Raw genomic sequence first — 25,925 nt, 5'->3', positions numbered from 1 at the left:
TCAGCCGAAAACGGAGGTTTTAGAGAGGCCGGGGATAGGCCCGGCTGCCGGCAGGGCTGAGCTGGGGAGAGCCGTCGGGCCGCAGCCCCCGCGTTTGCTGGGAGGTAGCGGGAGGAGAGGGCGACCCGAGGGTGCCCCGGCGCACGGGAGTGCCGTCCCGCTGCCGAGCCCCGGGCGGGGCGGGGCCGGGCCGGGCCGGGCCGTGCCGTGCCCGCCGACGGGGCGGGCGGTGTCCGGGCGCGCCGTCCGCGCTCGTGTCGCCTAAAATGTCTCATTAGCTAACTACTGTCCGCCGTGACGTCACCGGGGCGGCCCAGCCAATGGGGGAGGCGCTGGCGTGGGTATTAAGGGAAAGTTAGTGCAAAGGCAGCACCCCTCTTTTGCTGTCATTGACATTTAAACTGTGTGGCAGGTTCTCGCGTGGAAATTGGCCACCGGAGCCGCCAGGTACCTCCTCCCGGCCGCGGGACCGCCGCGCCCGGACCCTCCGCTCCGGCTGACAGGTAACGACTCCGCACGGCCCCGGGCGGGAGGGGCCGGGCACCCCGGCCCCGGCACCCCCACCCCGCGGGGGGAAGGCGACGGGAGCGCTCCGGAGCCCCGCACAACAGGTGGGGGTGGGAGGGAGCGGCTCCGGCCGCTGCCCGCCCGTCGGAGGGGGCGCCCCGGGGCGGAGGGGCCGGCCGGCGGTGGAGCCCTTTCCCAAACTTCCCCCGCGCGGGCGGCGCGGCCCCCTCCCCTTCCCCCCGCCCCGTGACCCGGGCCCCGCTCCCTCGCCGTGACCCGTCTCGGGTGGCGGGGGCAGCCGCGGGTTACCGCGGCCCTCGGAGGACCCCGCTCCGGCCCGGCCCGCACGGCCCCGCGGAGGAGGGCCGGCGGCGGGGCTGCGGGAGGCGAGCCCCGGTTGGGTCCCTGACCCTCCGAGCTGCCGTCGGGGGCCGCGTCCCGGCCGCTCTGCGCCGCGAAACGCCGCCGGCTCGGCGCTCGCCGAGGACTCTCGGTTGCCCCGCTCGGGTTGGAAAGGTCCGGTCGCCAAGAGGCGACCACCTCTCGGCGCCCAAACTCAGGGTTTCCTTCCCAAGCCTGGTGCTTCTGCTAAATCAGGGCGTCGGTGGGAAAGAGAGGTACCCTAGAAAGGCCGTTCTTTCTCCGAAATAACGCTAAACAAAATAACACCGTAAATCCTGAAACACCGCTTACCTGTCTTCGAGCGTCTCCAAATACTCCTTATGGTGCGTTAGCGGGAACGCTCCCTGTGATGCTTCACTATAATATACCGGTAAATGGACATTCTCCTTCAGTAATAAATCAAACACCATCTATCTCAGATCCTCCTCCCTAATTAGAGATGTTTATTGGAGATGGTGTTTATCCAGCTGTCATGCCGAGAAAAAGCTGTGACATAATTACCTCTGACCAGATAGTCTTTTATATGCATATCTCGCTGACATATAAAGGAATCGGATTGCATTGAAAAAATGACATGATCAAATGTTGATTTTAGCCGATATAATAATACTTCTGGTCATTAAATTAATTTAAATCCAACTTTTAGGATCTCCAAATTACGAATCTCGCTATATAAGCTTTTTTTTTTTTTTTTAAGCAATTAAATAATAGGTTCTACCAAAGGATGGGCAGAGGGAAATATGCCTTGCAAACTTGCCTCAATAAATCAAATACGCCAGCTAAAAGAAAAAGAGCCCTCGACCCCTCAGCCTAATAACGCAATTGACGTGAACACGAGGAGTTTCCCTATCCCTTCCTCGTGGTTTGCCAAGTGGAGGTTTTGCTGCTGTTTCGGGAGGCCAGGAGGGTCCGGGATGGGAGAGAGGCGAGAGCGGGACACCTCCTTAACGCGTTCTTTTTAACCCCGCACCTCGGCGGGGCCAGCGCGACGCTGCTTCCTTTGCTTTCGTGGCTTTGGCAGCGCCTGCGGAACCATCTGCGTGGGGCTGCGAGCGAGCCCTGATAAGCTCCGAATTACTGTGTAATTGAAAATATATTTTTGGGAAAGGCTGGTTTTACAAATATCAGGGGTGTAGGCTTTTGATCCTTTCTGCCGCCTGTGTTCTCCAGTTGCTAATAAAACTCGCATTGAGCTCCTTAGTGGCTTGATTAACAGGCAGATTAACTGTTACTGGGGTTTTGAACAGCTTGTCCCAATCAATAGCATTTAAAAAGCCCGTCAGGATGCGCTAAGCTTTCACCCCCCCGTTCTTTTCTGAAGGCTTTTCCAGCGGGTCTGGTTGCATGACACTTTTCCCATATTTATAATCAAAGGCTTTCACGTACGGAAAGATTTGTGTCCGTCTTCCAGTTTCAGAGCGACTTCGGCAAGGTCCAGAAAGCCTTTTTTTTAGCCAGCCATGCGGAGCTGTGCCTCGTGCAAAAGGCCAACATAAAAGAGGTTAAATCGATTCCAAACTTTTTGCGGATTGTTTATAAACTAGAAAAGCTCCACTTAACTCAGTGTCCTGCGCATTATAGGTTTCAAACACCGTCTCTACATATACAAATAGGCATTAAGTGTCCTGGAGGCAAAAGCATTGTAGTCTAAGACGTCAGGATTTGTGTATCTCTTCAGTTTTAGACCGAACTGGACAAGAGGACTTTAAGCATTTTTCTGGGTATTAAAAAAGGTAGTTTGCAGCCCAGATATTAATACAAGGAGACGATACTGGAGTTTCTAACTCAGCACTTTCTGCTTTCAACACCTAACAAAATACGAAAGGGAAGCAAACGCTGCTCTTTGATACAAATCAATACCAAGGCACGAGATCATATTTAAAAGTGAAAATTATTTTAATTAGAAAAAAAAAACCCAAAAAGGCACATCTTGCCACGTATAATAGTTACTTACCTTTGGTTTTTAAACCATTTTTATATTACGCCCATTTTTTTTAATTTTTGTTTGGAATAGTTAAGAAAAAAAAGTGGAGGGAGGAAAAAAACCCCGAAAAACAGATGCAGAAAAATGCTAGTTACATTAATCCCTTGTGGATTTTAAAGTAGAAATCTTCAAAGAGTGCCTAAGTCCATGCCGAGAGCCAGGGCCGGGGCCGCGGGGTCCCACGGCCGCGGGGTCCCACGGCGCAGCCCTCTCCTCGGAAAAGGGAAAAGAGGAAAAGGGAAAGGGGAAAAGGGGGGGCGGCCTGAGCCTGCAGGAGGGCAGGGCTTTGGGGGCGAGGGGAACGCCGAGAATCTCAAAGCACTGCTACTCCTCCTCTCCCCCAATTACAAAGGCGAGCGGAGTCATTTTAAAAGTGGAAAATTCACTTTCAAAAAAAAAAAAAAAAAAAGGAAGAAAAAAAAAATAAAGAAAAGGAAGACAAGAAAGGAAAAAAAAAAGGAAAAGGAAAACCAGGCCGGCCGGGCAGGGAGGGAGGCAGCGAGTGGCAATCTGCTAGATGGGAAAAGCAAAAGCACAGCGTTTCCTTGGGAGGTATCCAGGCACGGCAGTCCCGGCAGGTCCTGTGCTCCCGCCGGGGCCGGGCCGGGCCGGGGGCGGGCGCGGGGAGCGGGGGCGCGGCGGGGCCGGTCCCGCACGGCCCCTCCGCTGCGGGCGGAGGTAAAATGGCGGCGCGGAGCCGCGGGGCTCGGCGCCGGGACAGCCCCGGCCCGGCGGGACGCGACGGGGCGGCCCCGCTGCCAGCCCGGCCCGGCCCGGCCCGGCCCGCTGCTCTTTCTTCCTCCCAACTTTGGCTCGGGGCTCCCGCGCCAGCGGCGCCCCCCCGCACCCCGCCTGACGTCACCGCCTCACCCCTGCCCTCCCCTCCCGCACAGGGAGGGATTTTTTCTCTTTTTTTTGTTTCTTTTTTTTCTTTTCTTTTTTGTTTTTTTTTTTTCGGATGGGTGGGGGCGTTAAAAGTTTTTTTGGGGGGAGGGAACACAAAGCCCGCGGCGCCCGAGGGGAAAATAGCAACAAGATTACGGCCGCTTTATTCTGGCGAGGAGGCGTAAGAAGGTGCTAATCCAAGGGATGGCTAATTGAGAGCTTGTAAAAATGATATTTGCCTGCAATTTCGGACAAAGTGGTTTTTCTCTTTTCCCCCTTTAACGCCCTGTGGACAAGAGTAAAAAAACATCTCTTATTTGCTAGAGAGGGAGTGCAACAGGGAAAAAAAACCCCTACAACAGAGAGGAGTATAAAAAAAAAAAAAATCAAAAGCCACGGACACGACTGACTTCACTCCAGAAAAAGGACTAGATCCCAGCTTTAAACATCCCTTTGGATCCTCCGAGATTGGTGCGAGTTTACAAATCGCAGCCTCTTTCTCTCCCCCGCAGGATGCGTGCGGCGGGACGCTCGGCCTCGGCCAGCGGCAACTAGGAGGGGACCGGCTGCTCCGCGGGACGGCTCGCCGGGACTCACCCACCCTGCCTGGCGGGCAGGCACACGGGACACAGGTTCGTACTTCATTTCGGACTTTGTTTCTCTTCTCTTTTGCCGCTCTGGAAATTTTCCTCGGCGCCTCTGGAAGGATGTCTGGCCAGGGGCAGGTTAACTTGGTGGCGGTTGATCTTTGGAAAGTTTTGGAGAAGAGGAGAGGAGCTGGGGGTTGCCGGGTGAGGGAGGTGCCTGCCCGAGCCCCTGGTGTTGGCAGAGCCCCCCTTGGGGTGCCCCGAGCCCCACGGCCGGGCTGCCCTTACCTTCAGGGGGGATCCCGTCACACCCAAACGCTCCCGTGCGTCCATCGCGATATTCGGCTCCGTGTCTACAAAAACGCGTGGCTCGGGGCAAAACTCGGAAGGAAACAAGCCTCGCAGGCTGATCTAGGCCTGGCCAGGGTGGCAGAGCCCCTCGCTGCTGCAGGTGGGGCCGGCTGGATCCCGTGGCAGGAGCACGGCCGCTCTCCCTTCCCCGCATCCTCCGAGGAAAGGCTTTGCTTGGGCCGCTCCGGGCTGGAGGAAGGGCCGGGGGACGGTGCCCGCCTCAGCCCGGGCCTCCCCAGCGGGCGCGGAGCGGGGTGCCCACCGCGGCACCCCGGCTCGGGGGAAGGGTAGGGAAGGCAGCGGCGGAGGGACAGGCAGCAGTCTCTTAAGAGCCCATTTTGTGCTATTAGGGAGCGGTGGCAGCTTCTCGGCGGGACAGGGGATGACAGTGCATGACGGCCGAGCAGCCCATTATCCCGCTCCCATTGAGGCGCCCTTTCACTCACATGCAAACTCCTTGGCAGAGTCGTTTGTCTCCTCATTGTACTTTATTTAAGAATGCAATGGTTGTCAGGGCTCTTATTCAATTTCAAGATACTTTATTGATGAGCTTTGACTTTTAGCACTTTTCACATGTCAAGAGAAGTCAAGTGTATGCGGCTACGACTTCATTTTATGCTTTGCGCGTTCATACTCTCCACTTTCCGCGGTGGCTCTTGGAATTTCTTTTTCCTGTCTCTTCTCCTTCTTCCCTTTCTTTTCCCCAAGCTTTTTTTTTCTTTTTTTTTTTTTTTAATTGTTTTTTCCCGATGCAGACCCCCCTTCCCCCTCCCCCCGGACCACTCGCCATAACCGATTGGGACACCCTGAGCTCGGACTGGTGCTCCCAGTGTAACCTTAAATGCATGCGCTGAGGGGTTGCTTTAGAGTTTACTGAGGTGTGTCTTAATAGTCCGGCATTCAACAAATGTACTTGTGGTGTGTGGTCAGAGCAGCAAAGTCATTTACTTACTTTCCCCCTTGAGTTTCTGGCAGCCAGTGAAGGGGGTCCCTTGTAAAAAGAGAGGGAAGGAGGGGGGAGCCTCTTCGGACGGGCACAAAGCGGCAGCACTGCCCAGCGCCCGGCTCTGCCCTTCTCCAACTCCTCCGTGGGATCTTTAAGAAAAAAAAAAAAAAAAAAAAAAAAAAAAAAATCAGCCCGGCAGCCCTTAGTCAACAAATGGCACGTGGGAGAAGTTGGTGAGTGTTTGGTAAAGGACTCTTCAGGGCCTTTCACAAGAGCCCTCAATACACAAAGTAAATGGTGTATTTGCTCTGCTCTTTCCCGGCCGGGCAGAGCCTCCCTCTCCCAGCGCCGGGAGCAGGGAAGGAGCGCTGCGGCCTGGGGGAGCCCCGCCGCCGAAGCGCCTGTCTCCCAGATATTTATGCCTTTACCATTTGAATGTTATTTCCCCCTTATCTCCCATTGTGGGACTGGAGCGAACTGTTTAAATGCAAATTCATCTCCCCCCTCCCTCCTCCTCCTCCTCCTCCACTACCACCACCTCCTCCTCCTCCGCCATCACCGCCGCGGCCCCCTCCCCCAGCCAGCCCGACCTGAGGACGCGGCTGGGAGCGGAGCGGAGCGCGGCGGAGCGGGCCCGGCGGAGCGGAGCGCGGCGCGGCGGGGCCGGCGCGGGCTGCGGGCAGCGGCGGCGGCGGCGGCGCCGGGCCCTGCGCATTCATATTCAAACGCCTGGGCCAATTGGGCCGGGGCGGGCGGCGGCGGCCAATGGGCGGCGGGGAGGCGCTGGCGGCGCTTTGCATACGGCGATATTCGGGTGGGAGCGGGCGGCGTTTGCACGGTGCGGAGTGATTAGTGGGTTTGAACGGCCGGCCCCGGCTCCGCCGCATTTCCCGCTCGGGTCCGGGCGCAGGGAGGAAGTGTTTTGCTGGAAGATGATGACAGAGGTCAGGCTTCACTAATGGGCCAGTGAAGAGCAGTGGAGGCGAGGCAGAGACCAAGGCACACGCACATTAATACACTTGAACCATCACCAATCAGCATAGGTGTGCTCTGCCTCTCTCTCCCCACTTCACTCACACACTCTTTTATCTCTCGCTCTCCAGTCACTGACAGCCCATTTTATTGTCAATCTCTGTCTCCTTCCCAGGAATTCAAGATCACACAACCAGCAGCTTCAGTGGAGAAAAACTATTTTGCTGGCAACTCTTTTTAAAGCGCCATCATTTCAAATCAGTGCGCTCTTAAACTATTGACAGGAGCTTTGACAACAAGACAGGATGCCTCATAAAGGTGAGTCTGTTCATTTATTCTCCCAACTTCTCCCTCCTCGCATTTTAATATTTAGGCAGGGCTCTCTCTCTCACCCCTCCTCTCTCCCTCTCTCTCTCTCTCTCTCATATTCCCATTTGCATTCCGGAGAGCTTCCCAGGGAACTTTCCAGCCCAGGAGCTCACAAACTTTCTGCCTTTCACATAAGCCCGTGTCCTCTGGAAAAGCTAAAGCATCTGACTCGGAAACCAATGCCAACACCAGCAGCAGTAATTCCCACGCAGCGTTTGCTGGCCGGGGAAACCACAAGCGCCGGTGGCTGCGGTGCCGGTGCTGCCGGTGACCCGGCTCGTAGGGGCGGCGGGAGCCGGGCTGGGCTCCGGCCCCACGCCACGCCGCGTGGGAGAGAGGGAGGGAAGGAGAGAGGGAGGGAAGGAGAGAGAGAGGGAAGCGGCGCCTCGCTGCCCCCGGGGCGGCCCCGTCCCCGACTTCTGCTTTGTGTTCTGCGGTCTGGGTTAGGGAAGGCTCACTCCTGATGGTAGAGAAAAACACAGGGAGAGCGGCCGGGAGAGTTGCGTGGGGAGGGAAAAAAAAAAAATTAAAAAAAGAACCCATATCCTAGGCCAAGTCAGCTCCCAGGCGCGGTACAGGCGGGGAGCTGAGCGGAGCTGAAGGGCTGTCAGCTTTAATCAGCCACCCGGGGATCTTCCCAACTTGTCCCTAGTGCCGGCAACTTTCCCAGCTCCGGCGCGGGAGAAGCGCCGGGGGCGCGGAGCGGCCCGCACCGAGCACGGCGGGCCCCGCCGGCAGCCCCGTCCCTGCTCGGCACCGGGGCTCGTCGTGCTCCCTCTTTGGGGAATTTTTTTTTTTTTTTTTGCTCCCTTTTTAAATTGATATGCCTTCTTTTTTTTTTTTTTTAATTAAAAAACCCTTAGCATCTCTTATTTCTACAAGAGCCCCTTTGATCCGCCTCTGCAATCCCTCCCTACAGCAAAGCTTTTTTTAAAATTTTAAATATTTAAGAAGTTATAAACTCTTCGCCACGCAAGAAAAAAAAAAAAAAATCCTCCAGCGAAGCGCAACAATAAACTTGGTTCCATTTTAACTCGCAAGTGCATTTGCAAAGAAAAAAAAATCTGGGTTTGAATTTAACCTTGTAATGCTTTGCACGAAGGGGTTTCATGGGCATGCGGAGCAAGAATAATTTCTGGAAAGTTTAAAAACAAACTTTCTCGAATGATTTAAGGTACCTGGTAGAGGTTGTTTTGGAAAACGACAACAACCTACTAGAAAAGAAAAGTGAGTGCATCTTCTCCATTTTAGGGGCATAAAATAATAAAAGTGGCCCTTGACAATACATGTTTATAGCTGCGGACCTTCACCAGCAACTCATCGCAAACCGATTAGTTTTTATCTTTTTCGCGTTTGCCCCGGGAAGGCGAAACTTTGCCCTTAACGCCTAAATACGATTTCACCGGGAGAGGGGGGAAAACACTCTCTGCCTTGAGATCATATGAAGCTTTCGAGATTAAAACCCGAGTTGAGGATTAGGCCTGGCCTATTAGGACACGGCAAATTGCATCCCGGCTCTCGGAGGGAGCCGGCCGGTCCCACGGGATGGCCCGGGGGTGTCGGGGTCCCGCGGGGCACGGCAGGAGGAGGCGAATTCTCGCTGGCGGTGCGGGCCGGGCCGGGGCTGCCGGGCCGGAGGCGGCGGCGAGTTGCTGAGCAGACACGCAGCTCCTTGCCCCACGCCTCCTCTTACCTTGCTGAAGACCTCGGTTACCCTCGCCCTCTATTGTAAACCGCTTTCGGCTGTGTTTGGGTTTGTTTTGTTTCGCGGCTTTTTATTTTTTTTCCCCCTCTTTCTCCCCCTCCCCCCCCCAACCCCGCTTCTTTTCTTTTAAACCCACTCAGTGTCATTTCTGAGGTCCGTGCGGGCAGAGCTGAGAGCTGGAAGTTTGCTGGTGCCTTTTCGGATGGCTTCTTTCGCCCCGTAGGCCCCGCGTTTATGATTTGTGCATGAAATATGGGAGGAAATTGTGTCTGGAGCGGTGGGTTTCCCGTTCGGTGTGTGTCTATGCAGACGTGTTCGGTGTATTAAAGGGATGACTTCACGTTCAGTTCAGCTGAAGGAGATATCACCACGTCTCCATTGAAGTACAGTGTAGCTTGCTCTGCTGCTAATCAGGTAGCTCTCCAAAGAGCAGTAAATATTTACCAGTTAAAGTCTTCACGCTGCGAGAAAGTACTTGTTTGATGTTTATTTTTATGGATTTAAGATTACTAAAAGCTACTTAATAAATTATACCATGGCTAGTCCTGAATGGGGAAACGTGCCTCTTTGATTTCTCCATCATATGCAGGAAGAGTAAAATTAATATTCATTATAGGCGCAAAAGAAAGAGAATGAGTATTTTTAGGCGAAAAAAAAGGGAGAGAAAATGAAGGCTGCGACTATTTCATTATTTTACCTCCTTTTTTTTTAGCAACCCCCTTGAATGGGCTCTTTATTGTAATTGTCCCTCCCCAATTGAGCACCCCACTGAGCTGTTGTATCTTTTTACAACCCCTAACAACTCGCACCAGTAACACAATTACCGCCAGATATTTATAACGAGAAATTACTTTTCCATTTTCACCCGCGACGATTTCAAATAAATACATGGGGACGCATAAATAAATAAATAAGTGGGCCGGGGGTTGGCGGGGGGGGGGGGGCAGGGGAGGAGAGAGGAAAGGAGGGAGGGAAGGAAGGTGGCGAGAGGAGGAGAGAGGGAGTAGTGGAAGGAAGGAGGGAGGGAGAGAGCGAGCCAGCGAGCGGGGGGGTGGGGGGGAAGGCGCTGGGGACTGTCCAGGCGCTGGGTCAAGGCAGGCACTAATGAAGGGAGAAGGGGCTTGTTTCTCTGCTCTTTGTAAGTTGGAGGGTTGTTGGTCCGTTGAGTTGGGAAGCTGCGCGGCCGGTTAAGGAGCCTGCGTTTCTGCACTCGGGGTTTGGGTAGAGGAGCAGAATGGAGGCCATTGTTCGCTTTCTGTAGGCTTTGTTTAACAGTTCTCACCCCCTCCTGTTCTTACTTTTTAAAGCAGTGAGGCGAGGTAGACAGCGTGTGTCACAGTACAGTGAAAAAGGGGAAGATCTAAAGACCAAAAAAGAAGTTAATCACAAGACGGGGAGTTTGGGGGAGAAAAAGTTGCTAGCGCCGCGCGGAAAAGGGGAGAGGGGGAAAAAAAATACACACACACACACACAAAAAAAAAAAAACAAAAAAAAACAAAAAAAAACAAACAGAAAAAAAACCCTCGAGGAAATACCCGGAGGTAAAAATGGAGCCCCGCTCCCAGCACGCAGGGCAGCCGGCGGAAGGTTCCCCCCGCCGTGCCCCCCCCCCGCCGCCGGTGCCCGCGCAGCCCCCGCGCAGCGCCGCCCGCTCCCCCCGGGCCGCGTCCCGCCGCCCCGCACACCTTCCCGGCGTCGCTGCACACTTTTTAATGTACTTCTTCTGCTTTGTCCTAGAGGGAAGACTTTAACTAGTGACACGCAGATGTGCGAGTCCCTAAATTGTATGAGAGGACAGTCCACCCCGCTTTCAGGCAAGTTTAAAAACATGACTTCGGACTCTCTTTGTGATTGTTGTCGCTCCACTTAATACAACACCTCAGCGAAGAGCACTAACGACGAGGCAATACGCCACCTGCATGCAATTAAAACGAGAAACCACTTGGCGGGCTGCTTTTCTTATTTTTTTTCCCCTGCGAGTTAGGGATACATACGAATATTTTTTTGCCTTGAGGTATTAAAGCCCCCAAATCCTTAAACAAATCGGGGGAAGATGCCTAAAGATAACAAAGTTAGCCGGTGAGATATTAGCCTCTCTGCAGCTTAACCGTGTGCATTGCCTCCCCTGATTAACGCCTATTTTGTCACTGATAGACTGCTATAGGCGACCCCCGTGGGATACTGCTCTATCAGCCCAACATGCAGAACAGTAAGTGACTCCGCGCCCCTTCGCGGCCGCGGGCGCGCAGGAGCGGGCAGCAGAGCGGGGCGGAGGGCTCAGGCCGGGCCGGGGAGGGAGGCGGCTCCGCCGGGAGCGGGGCCCTGCGCGGCCAGCGGCGCCCGCCCGCCCCGTCGGGGCGCGGGTACCTCCGAGGGCGGCGGGGACGGGCCCGGCAGCGCTGTCACGGCTCTCGGGCCACTGGGCCAGGCCCTCTGCGTGGCCAGAACCTGCCCGGGTCCCTGCCTTCTCTGCCGTGGGAGCTGGGCAGGAAAAAGCCACTCCGCGCTAGGCGCAGTTCCTCGCCGCCTTTTGGGTTTATTTGCTCCCCGATTCTGATGCCTCTGTGGATTATTAATTTTTCGGGGGAGGGGAAGGCTTTTTGTGTTGTTGTTGGGGTTGCTGGTGTTGTTTAAGACCTCGTGGATAGGCCTGTGCGCTTCTCAGAGGGGACAGCGCTGGCACAGGGTGGGAGAGCACGGGGACCGAATGGGGTGCGCTGGCCTCTCCTTGCGCCCCGGAGAAAGGGGCTGCACGGTGGTCGGAGGGACTGGCCGTGAGGTCCCAGCCTTTCTGGAGTAGGCCTCCTCCCCTCGGGACGCGGATCCTCCGCGGGGTGAGCCTCACACCCCGCGGGCCCGCTCATTCTGCGCGCGTAGCGGCGGCGAGGAGCGCAGGTCGAGCTGCGCGGCCCTTGCGCGGAGGGCCGGCCCCCACCCCAGCGCTCCGCTCCTGACAGGGGACGCGCGGCTTCGGGACCCCTTTATCATCCCACCTTTAAACCCATTAATAAGTTGTCCCCCCGCGTGTGAGGAGCAGCCAGAAAAGCAGAGGTTTTAGGGATTTCTCAGATATCCCTTGCGTGAAGCGCTTTTTTTCTTTTTTTTTCTTTTAAAATTTGGTTTGTTTTGGTGTTACTTTGTGGGGGTTTTGTCCTCCTTTTATCTTCCGGGGCCGCTGCGTGCGTGTGCGTGCGATGTATTTTCATTTATCCCGAGCAAAAACTGAGCTTCGGCAGCCGGGGGAGGGTTTTACCTGCGCCTCGCAAGGACGGCGGCGGCTGCCCTTGGCCGTGGCGTGCCGAGGGTTTATGGTAATGGGGGATGCCTTCACTCGGCCGTTTGGGATCGCCACTGCAAAACGCAGAAAAGATATCATTCGGGTGAAGCCTTTATTTTGTTTAAAGGTCGCGGCGGGCTCTTCAGGCTTTGTGTTAATAACTCCTGGGTGTATATGGTGCAGAGCATCCAAATTGACACCATATGTTTTCCTATTAGATGACTAGCAATAGAATACAAGGCGCATAATCATTGCCACTGGACGAGATCTACACCGCTCTCCAGGGAAATTATATAATGATTAAGGCTTAACCTTTTAAGTGAAACTTTGATTTTGCTTTCCCCGCTGCCATTTTTTATGCCGCGAGGGTCCCCCCGCACGCATTCGCGGGGACGAGGGGCAGAGGAGCGGGGTGGGGGGGGAGAAGCAGCCGCGGGACTGCGCCCCCGGGCCCGCTCCGCCGCCCCGGGCCGGCCCGCCCGCCGGGGCGCAGCCCGCCGCCCCCCGGGGCACAGGCGGGGAGGGACGCGGGGCTCCTCTCCCTCCCCGCCGTGGGCAGCGCAGGTCGCAGCTCCGGCCGCGCTGCTGGGCCGGGGCGGCAAATTCCCCAGCCCCGATGTCACTTCGAATCCATTGCGCGGGGAGCGCGCCCCCTCGGTGTGTCCGCGCAGAGCCCCCGGCTACCGCAAACCGCAGCCTCCCTCGGAGGGAGAGCGCGTAGAGTTCAATCTAGTCTGAGTGATATCCAAATGCGGACAGAAAGGGTCGTTTTATCATGCTACTATTTGTCGTGACGATGCAATTTTCAAAAGCAGAGTACTGTCATAAAGTGACACGCCTGCCACAAGTGCTCCAACTGATCTTTTCAATTAGCCTTCCATGCATGATCCGGGGCGACTTCCGCCTATTTCCAGAAATTAAGCTCAAACTTGACGTGCAGCTAGTTTTATTTTAAAGACAAATGTCAGAGAGGCTCATCATATTTTCCCCCTCTTCTATATTTGGAGCTTATTTATTGCTAAGAAGCCTGGGCTCTTGGAGTCAATTTATCAGGAGGCTCCAAAGAGAGGAGAGCGGAGAGCGCGTAGAGCAGAGCTTCTCCAGGGAGACCTTCAAAGCCTGGAGCTTCAGGTTGGGCACTGGCGAGGCAGCCTCTCGCTTTGCTTTTGGCGAAGCGAGCTGCGGCTGGGCGGATGCAGGCAGGCTCGCTTGGGCTTGGGCTTTGGGCTTTAATTTTTTTTTTCGGCGGGGAGGAGGATAAAAAAAAAAAAAAAAAAGAAAAAAGGCGACGCAAAGAAGCAACCCAAGGCGAACCAGCCAGGAATATTCTGGGCTTTTGGGTTGGGTTTCGGGGTTTGTGGCTGCCGCGGGTTTCTCAGACGGGGAGTGCGCCGTGGACGCATTTTGGGAGCGGCGGTGGCTCCCGGGGAGCAGAGGGCGAGGATGGCGGCGGGGCCGGGGCCGGGGCCGGCCGGAGCGGTCGGCCTGGCCGGGCGGAGCGGGGCGGAGCGGGGCTGGGGCGGGAGCGGAGGGTGCTATGGTGGGCGCTGTGCTTCCCGCAGGTCACAGCGGCGTGAACCAGCTCGGCGGGGTGTTCGTCAACGGGAGGCCGCTGCCCGACTCCACGCGGCAGAAGATCGTGGAACTCGCTCACAGCGGCGCCCGGCCCTGCGACATCTCCCGGATCCTGCAGGTGAAGGCGGCGGCGCCCCCCGTCCTCCCACCGCTCCGTCCGCTCCGCTCCAGCGCCGCTGTGTCACCGCCGGGCGCCCGGGCGCTAATGCGACCCCCCCACACCCACCCACCACCACCACCCGCCTTCCAGCCTAATAAAACGATCCATCTGCTCGATTGTTGCTGCAAACAGACCTTTCGATGCGTATATATACGTATATATGCCTTTGCAAATATTTAAATTTTTACTTTTCGTTCCCCCTTATTTCCATCCGGTGATAACCCGCGCTGTCGTTACAGTTAGTTTGCTGTAATAAACTGAATTATACGGCTCGGCATAATTTCAGTTTCCTCTCCTTCCCTCCCTCCCCCCCATATTTACTTATGATTTTGTGATATCTGTATGCATTTGGCGTGGCTTACTGTTTATTTTTTTTAAATTTTTACTTTTTTTTTTTCTTCCAAAAAGCAAAACAATACCTAAAAAAAAAAAAAAAAGGAAAAAAAAAAGTGAGAGAGGGAAAAAAGAACCCCTCTCAAAGCCACGCTGTTTTAGATCGGAATCTGTCCTTACGGTCATTAATGCAATCTGGCGCAGTTCAGGGTATTTTGTAAATGTAGGTCTTGAAAACCCTTTACTCACCCCTTCCCCCTCAAGTCCTTTGGCTAAGAGCAGTGAGAAGGATGGAGACTAGTCCGGTTTACCTATTGTTCGCATTTAAGGCGTATTTTAACCTTGATACTAAGAGAATTACGTTTTGACCAGATGATTTTTTTTTCTTCCAAATGTTTTTAAAGTATCACTTTTGTAGAGGGTAGGGCCACGAATGTAATTTTTTTTTAAGAAAAAAAAAGACTCTCTAAGTAAGTTCTCATACCATTTAAGGTATATTTTTGTGTTATAGACCCATGCAGATGCAAAAGTCCAAGTGCTGGACAATCAAAACGTAAGCTTGTCATTGTTTAATGCATACTTAAACAATTTTATTTTTGTCTTGAAATTATTAATAATGTGATTTTCTGTCCGCTTCCCTATCCAGGTGTCGAATGGATGTGTGAGTAAAATTTTGGGCAGGTATTACGAAACTGGCTCCATCAGACCCAGGGCAATCGGAGGTAGTAAACCGAGAGTAGCGACTCCAGAAGTTGTAAGCAAAATAGCGCAGTATAAACGAGAGTGCCCCTCCATCTTTGCGTGGGAGATTCGAGACAGATTACTATCAGAGGGGGTCTGTACCAACGATAATATACCCAGTGTAAGTTCATGAAAAAAACCTTCCTGTGTGCCGTGTACAATGCTGGGTAGCCGTAGCGAGCCTCTGCTTCCTTTGTTTTGGTATCAGAAGAGAGGATAGCAGGTTCACATCATTTGCATGTGGCAGGGTCAGACGCATTTTTTCATACAGAATCTGACAAATGCCTTTAAGGAGGGGGAAAAAAAAAAATAAAAACCAATATGCGGGTCACCCCTGCGCCTGGCGCCTCAGGACTGCAAGCATCAGTCGGAGCCATCACTCTGGTTTTGCAGGGTTGGGTTTGGGGCTTTTTTTTTTTTTTTTCCCTTTGCTTTTTTTATTTTTTTTTCCCCCTCCCCCGTGGTTTGTTTGTTTGTTTGCACCACCACCAGCAGCAGTGAGCGAGTCGGGGCGGCTGGCGGTGCGGGGCGGCCGCAGCCGGCGCTCAGGGAAGCCTTGACTTGCGCCCAGGTCGAGCCGCCCGCTGCGCAGGGGGACGCGGGGGTTGCGCGGGTGCCTGGCGGGGAGCGCGCTACCGCACTACCATTGCCTTTCCTGTCCTTTGCCTTCCAGGTGTCGTCGATAAACAGAGTCCTACGCAACCTGGCTAGCGAAAAGCAACAGATGGGTGCCGACGGGATGTACGACAAGCTAAGGATGCTGAACGGGCAGACGGGGACCTGGGGCACCCGACCCGGCTGGTATCCCGGCACCTCGGTACCCGGGCAGCCCACACAAGGTAAGGGACAACGCGGTCGCCGCTCCCCAGCCCGGGGTGGACCGGATCGGCTCGGTTCGGCCTCGTCCGGCGGAGGTAGCCCCGACGCGGGTCCGCCTTGCCCCTTCCCCGGCCGCCGGGCGGAGGGTGGCGGGCGTTCGTCCGCCGCCTCCCTGGGCGGCTGCGGGGCCGGCGGCACGGTGTGAGCGCCCTGCCCGGCCCGGCGGTGGGCAGGGGAGCCCAGCAGCATCCCCTGCCAAAGCCGCGTCCGCCGAGCCGCGGTGCCGGCGGCCGGGCGGGATCCGGGGCTGAGCCTTAACCTCGCCCATCGCCCGGTAATTAGGGCTCCCGCTCCCCGCCCGGGCCGCCTTCCCGCGCCGGGGTCTCTCCCCAAAGCCGGGGCGATCGGGAACTATCTCCGTAGCGCTGATTATAATTCCTCCTCAATGGACCCGAAACAACTTTGTAAATATAGGAAACTGTTTATCCTGGAGATTAATAGGTATTTGTTGTAGGAATGACAAGGGGATAATATGAAGGATAATGGGATGTTACGTTACATACTTAAGATGGTTAATGGCTTCTTTTTGAATGCGCGCTCTGTTCAGGCTCGGTTCTCCCTGGCTCTGGTCATTCCTTTAGAAGAGGTGTCTATATACAACAACCTGCTTTTTGTTTTCACCCCGCAAGGAAAAAAAAAATCGGTAACAGTGTGCGGAATATCTGGTACAAAGGATGTTTCTGTCACACGCAAGAATTTGTTATGGGAACAATTCTGTCGCTATGTAATTGCTCATTAGAGATCGTTTTGTTTCTCATTAAGGCGACATGAATAAGCGTCTAGTTGAAGGAGACAGCTGTAGAAATGTTCCACAGGAGACCTCTGGACACGATATGGCACCGCTTGCCAATTAGACATGTCAGTTTTAAGAGAAGAAAACAGTCTATGAAGGACACTAGAAAGATAGAGCGGAGCCCTCGCTTCCCCCCACCCCCACTTGGGTGATTTTTTTGTTGTCCGGTTGCGGGGTTTTCCTTTGGCGTTTTGTTTTGCCCGGTGTCCACCCCAGGAGCCGGGGCGGTTCCTGCCGCCAGCCGCCCTCGCCTGGCCCTTACCTGCGGCGCCCCAGCCCGGCCGGGCTCTCGGTGCGGGTCCGGCGCCTCCGCTCGCTGCCCGCACCGAGAGGCGAAGCGCGGAGCGCTGCTGCGCGGGGCAGCGCACCCTCCGCCGGGCTGCGCTTTTGGGGTTTTCATTTATTTATTATTTTTTCTGTCTTAGGAAAGGCGTTAAACGGGGAAGTTTCGCGCTCCCTGCCGCAGAGCGCTGCTCGGAGGCCCAGCCCTTGCGCGGGTGCGGTGCGGGCGCACCCGGGCCCGGCTGGGCACTTTGGGGACAGCGGTGACCCCTTCCCGTGGCGCGGGGACGAGCGCAGTTTCCTCAGGGCAACGCGGGCCCCGGGCAGGGGCGTGCGCGGCCGGAGGGCCTCGGGAGCCCCGTCCGAAATCCCAAAACGAAGCGGCGCGCAGCGGGCAGGGCCGGCTCGGGCCGCGGGTGTGCGTGGGCAGCAGAGGCGAGGGGGAGGCAGGCAGGCACTTAAAACATCCGCGTGGCAAAATTAAAATTAATAAAATGGATTTCCTCTGGAATATTCATGCTCCCTCTAATGTTTTTCCCTTGCAGGGGTATGTTACTGGATTTTAAGAGTCCATTACTCAAAAAGCATAAGGAGAGGTTAGGTCTCAGAGGGGTACAAATATGGTCTCAATCTGATAAACGCCATGCAGCAGTGAATAAAATAATGGATACATGAGGGCTGACAGAACAAAAAGAGACATCTCTATCCGGGAGAAATTCTCTAGTGATTTAGTGGTTTTAGGGATCACCGAGACACTGTTTCTTATCTTTTTTTCTCCCCACCCTCTCTTATAAGACTAAAGCCTTCTATAGGATTTAGACACTTTCTCTTTCAACAGATGCTACAATGTTTTGATCCCGGCTCTATAGCTGAGAGGTGCTGCAATTGGTTTGCTATCTTTTTTTGCTTGTTTTCCGCCTCACTGATTAAGACACTAAGAAACTAAGGAATGATTTTATTTCCCAGCGTCTTTTTTTTTTTTTTTTTTTTTTTTTTTTCTTCCAGGAAACAAATCCTATACCCAGCGTCAGATGGTCTGGCTATAGGATAATAGGGACGGACATTCACTTGCTTTCTTACGGATTAGGTCTGGAAGGTGGAACAGCCCTATTGAGATCGCTTTTTTTAGGGGCTTTAAAAAAAAACCAAACAACCAAAACCCAAAGGAAAAAAAAAAAAAAAAAAAAAAGGAGTGTGTGTCTAAAAAGAAGATATCTTAATTGTCCGGGTTGGAAATGACCATAAGCGAGTTTAGGTGAAACTTTAAGTTGGCTGAAAGATTTTGGGGAGACGCGGAGCTCGCTGAGACGGGGTGGCAAAAAAGTACAGCCTGAAAACTTGGGAGCGGGGACCCCGGTTCGGGAGCGGCCCGGTGGGCTCGCTGCGCTCCCCGGCAGGTTCGGGCTGGGGGGGCCGCGGCCATCCCCCCGGGCGCCCCCCCGGCCCCCGGGCGCTGCGGGCGCGGCCCGGGCGGACAGTGATGGATGAGGGCGGTGGCGGAGGTGAGCGCGGCCCCTCCGCGGGCGGGCGCGGCCCCCGGCGCTGCCACCCGCGCTTGGCAGGGCGCTGCCCCGCCGCGGCGGCCGTCCCCGGGCCCGGGGCTTTGTGTGCCCTGAAAGGCGGCTCCCCCCGCCCCCCCGCTATTCACCCGCCGCCGGCCGCCTCAATGGGGCTGCGGCCGCCCATATGGTGACCACGGCCGCTGAATCCCCGTGTTTAAATGGAGGAGAAAGTTCGGGTTTTAAAACATTTCAAAGTGGTTGAAAGGGTCCCACCAGATCCTGTCACAATTCCCCCCGAGCTTTGAAGACCGGGGCCATTGTTCGCCGATTATAAATGATATTACTTTAAAGTTGATTTCCCACAATATTTAAAGGATGTCGCGGGAGTGTCGCTATTTATTTTTGGCGTAACTTTTCAAGGGAATTAGCATAAGTAGCCCATGCGTCCCTCACCCCGGCTCCCTCTTTATGCGACATCAAAACGCTTCGAAAAATATGCTTTGAAAGGAGAGGGAGAGCTCATTTAGGACAACGACTTCTCTGCCTCGCCGGCAGCCTCCGTCCCTCCGGCCCCGGCGGCCGGGGGTGCCCGCGGAGCCCCCCAAGAGCAGCCGGCCCCGGGCCGCTGCCGCCTCCGCCCGGGCGCCGAGCACAATGAAACTTTCCCTGTTTAATGACAGAAATTACATTAAAAGTGGTGGAAATGCCCTAATTAAAAATGTACCACTTAAATGATATGCCAAACGCTCAGCTGCAGAACAGCGTATTTAGCTAGTTAGTGAACTCGCTACTATTTCTTTTAAAATTACATGTTAAAATTTTAAAAGAAATCTTACTTTTCTCTGGTGCAACACATTACAAAGAATGGACAGTCCTTTTATCTAAATATAAAATTCCATTTTCAGCAATTATAGCCTGTTCTTGGTGATGATATAATTACAGCTGTGCTCAGTAATAGGTGTCAAGGCAATGCACACTCATACAATAGTTGAATAAAACTGCAGAACAATGCAGGCACTTCTAAATTCACAACCTTTAAAATGAAATTGACTGTGCAGAATTCAAATAAAAACTGGATAAATATTTTTTAAAAAAGATTACAAGCTTGGTTTGGTTTCTTAATAGCATTTTCTGCAAACCTATCAACATCTAATTGATTAGATAGGAATTACTGATTATAGATAATCTGAAATACTGAACATCGCTATTTTAAATATAGCAATAGGTAAATAAATGCAGCAGACGGAGGAGACTGCCATGGCACTCCAGCAGGGATTCATGGAAAGAATCACTTTCAGGGGAAAGTATTTTTATGCAGGTTTTATTCCAGAGGGAAAACAAAATGAAATTAAGACCAGGTGATCATAATTCCTCATCTGCGATGTTTACATAAGGCTGGAAACTGAAATGTTTCCGTGTTACCTGTGCCATCAGCGCCGTGCTGCTTTGATACCCGAGACATTTTTAAGGGAGGGTGTCAGCAAACATGGCCGAACTCGTTTCCAGTTGCATTATTTCTCTGATAGGGATCTTCAAACAAGGGTACCTGCATTTCACTTTCTGACTCTCTCGGTTCCACAGATGGCTGTCCGCAACAGGAGGGAGGAGGGGAAAACACTAACTCCATCAGCTCGAATGGAGAGGATTCAGACGAGGCCCAAATGAGACTCCAGCTGAAAAGGAAGCTGCAGAGAAATAGGACATCCTTTACCCAAGAGCAAATCGAAGCCCTTGAGAAAGGTGAGTGACATTATCCTATGGCTGAAGCAGGAGAGAAAACAAAATGTGCCCCGACTACATTACCAGCTGAATGTAAGCACGGCATTCCTGTGCCTTATATATATGTATGTATTTAAACTCTGTGGCTCCCTCCGTGCTCTTTTATTCACAGAGCTCCAAATATTAATTGGTGGCTGTGGTGTGCCCTGAAAAACTGTTAAAATGGTTTCCAAAGGCGAAGTGTTCAGGGCACAGATGACACCCGTGCTGCACCCCGGGTTCTCTTGGGGGGATAACTCTCCTCCCGTCCACTGTGCTGCATTGCTGGGGAGGCGAGGGCAGGCAGGGGGCTGGCAGAGTCCTCCACGCCTGCCCCCACACTCATTTCCCATCCTCAGTGCCCGGGGCTGGGAGCAGCTGCCCTTTTCCCTGGCCAGCCTGGGCGCACCTCGCCTCTGACCCGCCGCGGAGCTTTGTCCTCCTTTAGTGCTGTTATTTAGCGACGTGCCATTTTGCTTCTTAGTGACAGGGTCAGAGCTGCCTTGGGGACCCCCTCAGTGGAGGCAGGAGCCCTCGCTGCTTCTTGAGAGATGCAGCATTGCACCCAAGCCTGCCCATCCCTGTGGCAGTGCTCCCCAGCAGGCAGGGCGTCCTCCTTGCTGTCACACAGGCAGAAAGCTCAGCTTTGCCCTTACAGTGATGCTTCTTAGGAGCATTTAGAGCACAGGCAGCGCAGGAGCAGCTGTGGTTTCACAGTCAGCCGCATCAGCTCTGCAGCTAATGCAAGAATATTTCCTTCTGCAGAATTTGAGAGGACCCACTATCCTGATGTGTTTGCAAGAGAGAGACTAGCTGCTAAAATAGACCTGCCTGAAGCAAGGATACAGGTACTGATTTGCTCTGCAATTATAACTATTATTATTTTTACTATTACTACTCTGATTTTGTTACTCCTGGCTTCTCAAAGCACGGTGCAACCCATATTTATGATCAGGTATTTGCCCATGTCCCTCTTTCAGGAAAATAGCAGCCGCTGGCTTTGCTTTCACCCGCTGCTTTGCTCTCGAGCTGCGTGGGGGAGGCCCCATGCCTCTAGTCCTTGTCAGGTCACTCACCTCTCTCAAATGCTGTATTTCCAGGTGTGGTTTTCCAACAGAAGGGCCAAATGGAGAAGGGAAGAGAAGCTGAGGAACCAGCGAAGACAAGCCAGCAACACTCCCAGCCACATTCCCATCAGTAGTAGTTTCAGCACAAGCGTTTACCAGCCGATCCCACAACCAACCACCCCCGGTAATGCCACCAACTCGCTCACGTCCATCCGTCCTCCGGGCCAAATGAGACTCTGAGGCTGTGCTGCCAGTTGTAATTGTGGTTAAACTAATGTGTTCATCTATCTGTCTATTCTATTATAGTTTCCTCTTTCACATCAGGTTCCATGTTGGGCAGGACGGACACGGCGCTCACGAACACGTACAGCGCGCTGCCGCCCATGCCCAGCTTCACCATGGCCAACAACCTGCCTATGCAAGTAAGTCCAGTGCCACACCAGGGCACGACATTCCCTGGGGACTTGGTAGCCCCTGGGCCTTGTGGGAGTGTGGGTGGGGACCCTTCCTCTGCACGATGAAGGATACAGACCCAAACCGTGCTGCAGGGAAAGCAGCACCCAAAGGCTTCCTTGGCATTTGAAAAGATGCCCTGTTTGGGGGAATCAGAAGGGAAAGGGCACTGAAAGATGTGGTGCTCAACAAGCACTTTTCTCAGGTTTTTAAAGGAAAAAGTCCTCAGATTTGCAAGGCAACAAATCTGGGATAAAAAACGCTGTTTAGAAAAAAAAAAGTGGTTAACCTATGGAACTTGCTGATGCCATATTGTGGAAATTGCTGCCTGAATAAGCTGCTGGAGGGATCCGACCTTCTGGATGTAGGTAAAGCAGCAGCGGCACATTAGGAACACCTGAGAGAGGGAAGGATGTGATTAGCATCAGTGGTTATGCCAGCTAAGCCAGAATTGCAAGAGCTGTCAATCCTCATGCCTGAAAGCATTAGCTGATCACCAGCTGGGTTAGGAAGAAATCTATTCCTTTGGGGTCTGTTTCTATAGACCTTTCAGATGCAAAATTCCTCCTTTTTTAATGGTGGGGCTGGCCTAGGAAGGTGCTGGCCAATTACGGGAGTTTTACAGCTTTGTCTGAGGCACACAGCATTGACCACTGCTAGAGACAGGCGAGCAGATTAGAGAGCCTGACTCCTTCACTGCGGCAATTACGATGTTACTAATTGCTGAACCAAAATTAACCAAATAAAGTTAGAGTCTTGCAAGTCTGTGGAAAGGAACGGTGTTGGCTGGGTCGCTGCTTCGTGATGTTGGAGGCCGGCGGCGCGGTCCCCGGCAGCGGGCTGGGAGCAGATGACAAAAGATCAAAAGGCTGATACAGGAGGGGACCCTTGGGAAAGCAGGAGGCCCCTGATTCACCACTGGGCACCTGGGCAGGGGCACAGCCTCGCTGGAAAATGCTGCCTACATGGTCACCGTGGCAAGGCAGCCAAGTGGGCTCAGAGGGGGAGCCACTGGCATCTCTGTGCGGGGGCACGGAGTGTTGAGCGCTCTCCCAGAGCAAGTTGGGCTGTCAGTGCTGCTGGAGAAGGCGTGTGGCAGGGATGTGCAGACAGGAACTGTGTGCAGACGTGTCGGGTCTCGTGTGCGCAGGGTGGGAATTACTCATCCCGCTTCCTGCTCCCTCGCTGCCTCTGCGGGCAAAGGCTGTGCTGGTCCCCACTCACCCAGCAGCCTGGAGCAGGAGGAGCCCCTGCTTGGTCCCTTCCTGGCACTGTGCCATCCCTCAGCCCCTGCCCCCAGCTGCTGTTCCCCCTGGCAAATTGGGTTTTAGGGGTTGGAGTTGAGGTAAATGGAGATATGTGCTCTGGGAGGTTGCTGTCACAGGTTTGGGGTGGCTGCGGCTCTGATGGGGATCAAGACACGTGTGTGATGGGGTTTGTGGGTTCCCCTTCAAAGCCTTGGTCCCCCCAACCCTACATGTGGTCTGTGTGTATGTGCCCCGCACTGGCAGACACAGGACCAGCCTCTAAAATATTAGTTACATCGTAGTTACAACTACAACTAAAATGTTAATTACATTGAAGTTACAGCACTAAGTGTGAGGTAAGATGCTGGCCCTGTCTCTGGCTGCAAATGGTGGGAGACATCTTTATTTTACATGGATATAAACAAGGGCAGCACTCAGGCTTAGGGATGTAACACCTCCATAAGCATCTGGATGTAGGGATCTGCTCACCAAGCACGTCTGAAAAAGCGCCAGTCACCGTCCACGTTGGTTTTTAGCTCAAAAGCCTCCATCAAGGGCCTGCTTGATTGGGCTCCTAAATAAGTCTTTACATCGGGGTGCCTGAATTTGAAATTTGAAGCTCATTTTTTGCTGTCTGAGGGCTGGCACATCCGTGCCCAAGAGTGTGATGCTGTCTTTACCTGCAGGGCCACTTACCACTTTGTGCTTTGCCCCCACAGCCCCCGGTACCCAGCCAGACCTCCTCCTACTCTTGCATGCTGCCCACCAGTCCATCGGTGAATGGACGGAGCTATGATACATACACCCCTCCTCACATGCAGACACACATGAACAGCCAGCCCATGGGCACCTCTGGCACCACTTCCACAGGTGAGTGACCCCCTGCTCCCCCAGCCTTCCTGCCAGCCTGCCTTCCCTGCTCCAGCCATCCGGCTTTTCACCTGTATTCCCTGTGACAAGCCTCTCCTCATCACTGGGGGAGGTCTCTCTGTTGGGATTAGTTGCTGCCATGCCAGGCAAAAGATGAAAATGCATAACCTTGAAAACTAGAGCAAAAAATTCTGATTTTTCAGCTGCTTCTTGGAGGACTAGATGATTAACAGAGGTGGTGTGGAAATAGCAGGACAGAGGCAAGCTCTTTAGTGAGCCCCCCATCCCCCCAAATCTTCCCTGTATAATTAAATACTAAATCAGCATTTATTTCAGCATTAAATTTCAGCAGAGATATCCACAGTGGTGAGGTTAAGTGTATGTGAAACTGTTTGCAGTCCTGGGCACATTTTTATTGTGTCTGTGTCAGACGTTATTTATTGCTAAAGGTTTGAAGTTATCAAAGAGGCAGGGAACCTGTAGAAATATTAGCCCATGCATAAAAAAGGCAAATCAGGGCAAAAAAGGGCAAGTGTCAGCAGAAACAGGAGCAATCCAGGCACTTTCAGAAAGAATAGAACTGTTCAGTGTATTTTGGGCTGAATTCTCAACTGATACAAATGAGTCCAGGCTCTGGCATTTATCTTGAAGCATGAAAGTTTATTTATAACAGCAATCAGTGAGATGCGCATAATTTTTAAAATATATATACCCGCAACCCCTGGTTCCACAGGCTGGTAGACGGTGAGGTTTGATGTTGACTGGAGTACAAGCTCAAATCTGTGAAACTGTAAAGCAAAAATTGTGCTATGTATAGAAAAACTAAAATATCCATTTCCCCCTCTCGATTTTCAGGTCTCATTTCCCCTGGAGTGTCAGTCCCCGTTCAAGTTCCTGGCAGTGAACCTGATATGTCTCAATACTGGCCAAGATTACAGTAAAACATGTGTTAATTCCGTAAATGACTATATGGACAACAGTTGGATGTTCAGCAGTATTTTATAAAGGAAGAATGGCTCTCAGAGTACTTCTGTACTGCAACTGTGCCCTATGCTGTAACACATGGAAAAGACTTTCACATGGACCTTTGTACACTGAAGGCATTATATCAGTTGGAACAAATCTTCATTTTGGTATCCAAACTTTTATTCATTTTGGTGTATTATTTGTAAATGGGCATTTGTATGTTATAATGAAAAAAAAAAGAACAATGTAGACTGGATGGATGTTTGATCTGTGTTGGTCATGAAGTTGTTTAAAAAAAAAAAAAGAAAAGGAAAAAAAAAAAAAGAAGCCATGATCAACAAGCTTTGCCACGAATTTAAGAGTTTTATCAAGATATATCGAATACTTCTACCAATCTGTTCATAGATTATGGATTGACGTTCCAAGTTTGTATCATTCCATTGCATATAATTAAACCTGGAACAATACGCACTAGATTTATGTAAGAAAAATATCTGTTGGTATTTCCAAAGGTTGTTAACGGCTGAAGCTATGTGCAAACAGGGGTTAAGAGAGAGCTTCGACGAAGAAAAGAGTTTGATAGATAAAAGGTAGATTGTGTCTTCGATATAATCCGATTTGTTTTATGTCGAAATGTAAGTATTTGTCTTCCCTAGAAATCTCCCAGAATGATTTCTATAATAAAGTTAATTTCATTTATATTTGACAAGAATATTCTATAGATGTTTTATACACATTTTCATGCATCATACATTTCTTTTTTGGTCGGCAAGAGTTAATTGTTCTTAGATATAGTTGTACTACTGTTCACAGTCCAATCATCTTTGTGCATCTAGAATTCATTCTTAATCAATTAAAAGTGCTTGCAAGAGTTTTAAACTTAAGTGTTTTGAAGTTGTTCACAACTACATATCGAGATTAACCATTGTTGATTGTAAAAACCATGCCAAAGCCTTTGTATTTCCTTTATTATACTATTTTCTTTTTAACCTTATAGTGTGGTGTTGCAAATTTTGTTACTGTGCTAGGTTAACCTCATTAAGTTTTATTTTGATTTTATTTTCAGTTTTCATTAAGGAGGGGTTTTTAAGGAGCACTTTGATAGACTTTCAGCCCTTCCACCAGCCTGTAATTTGGGCTAACAAAAATAAGATAACATTAAGTTTAATTTTGATTTAATTTTCAGTTTTCAGTAAGGAAAGGGTCTTAAGGAGCACTTTTACAGACTTTCAGCCCTTCTACCAGCCTGTAATTTGGGCTAACAGAAAGAAGATAGGTTCACGTATCTAACTGAGAGCAGGAGGAGGTTGTTTA

General features: G+C 52.4%; 1 protein-coding gene and 1 long non-coding RNA gene across 29 annotated transcripts; one reads left to right on the top strand and one right to left on the bottom strand.

Annotated features, from left to right (window-relative positions):
- The first annotated feature begins 355 nt into the window (after positions 1 to 355).
- Positions 356 to 25,490, top strand: PAX6 (paired box 6). 28 transcript variants are annotated; one of them, XM_030273365.4, is made up of 14 exons: positions 6,558 to 6,705; positions 6,810 to 6,952; positions 10,446 to 10,522; positions 10,863 to 10,917; positions 13,548 to 13,678; positions 14,565 to 14,606; positions 14,700 to 14,915; positions 15,468 to 15,633; positions 19,832 to 19,990; positions 20,774 to 20,856; positions 21,109 to 21,259; positions 21,400 to 21,497; positions 23,495 to 23,645; positions 24,501 to 25,490. In XM_030273365.4, exons 4-14 carry the CDS (start codon positions 10,908 to 10,910, stop codon positions 24,584 to 24,586), a joined length of 1,293 nt encoding a protein of 430 aa, XP_030129225.1. In that variant the 5' UTR covers positions 6,558 to 6,705; positions 6,810 to 6,952; positions 10,446 to 10,522; positions 10,863 to 10,907; the 3' UTR covers positions 24,587 to 25,490. The 28 variants fall into 28 exon arrangements, with proteins under 28 accessions (XP_030129218.1, XP_072785535.1, XP_030129219.1 ...); XM_030273374.4 differs by having other exon boundaries at positions 6,559 to 6,705; positions 14,700 to 14,714; XM_030273362.4 differs by having other exon boundaries at positions 6,559 to 6,705; positions 21,382 to 21,497.
- Positions 5,250 to 6,370, bottom strand: LOC121470059 (uncharacterized). The gene is made up of 2 exons (XR_005980589.2): positions 6,253 to 6,370; positions 5,250 to 5,811 (listed from the first exon to the last, which is right to left on the bottom strand). It is a non-coding gene; the product is annotated as an uncharacterized lncRNA (long non-coding RNA).
- Positions 25,491 to 25,925: the final 435 nt, after the last annotated feature.

Source organism: Taeniopygia guttata, chromosome 5, assembly GCF_048771995.1.
Source record: "Taeniopygia guttata chromosome 5, bTaeGut7.mat, whole genome shotgun sequence".
Lineage (NCBI taxonomy): Eukaryota > Metazoa > Chordata > Aves > Passeriformes > Estrildidae > Taeniopygia > Taeniopygia guttata.
Note: the sequence above shows the minus strand (reverse complement) of the source record. Positions and strands in the feature narration are given on the sequence as shown.

What these genes read in the sequence shown, in the direction of transcription:
- PAX6 (XM_030273358.4), top strand. An exon ending in ACATCTCCCGGATCCTGCAG is followed by an intron (nt 13,679 to 14,564) that starts GTGAAGGCGGCG and finishes TTTGTGTTATAG; the next exon opens with ACCCATGCAGATGCAAAAGT. An exon ending in CCAACAACCTGCCTATGCAA is followed by an intron (nt 21,498 to 23,494) that starts GTAAGTCCAGTG and finishes TTGCCCCCACAG; the next exon opens with CCCCCGGTACCCAGCCAGAC.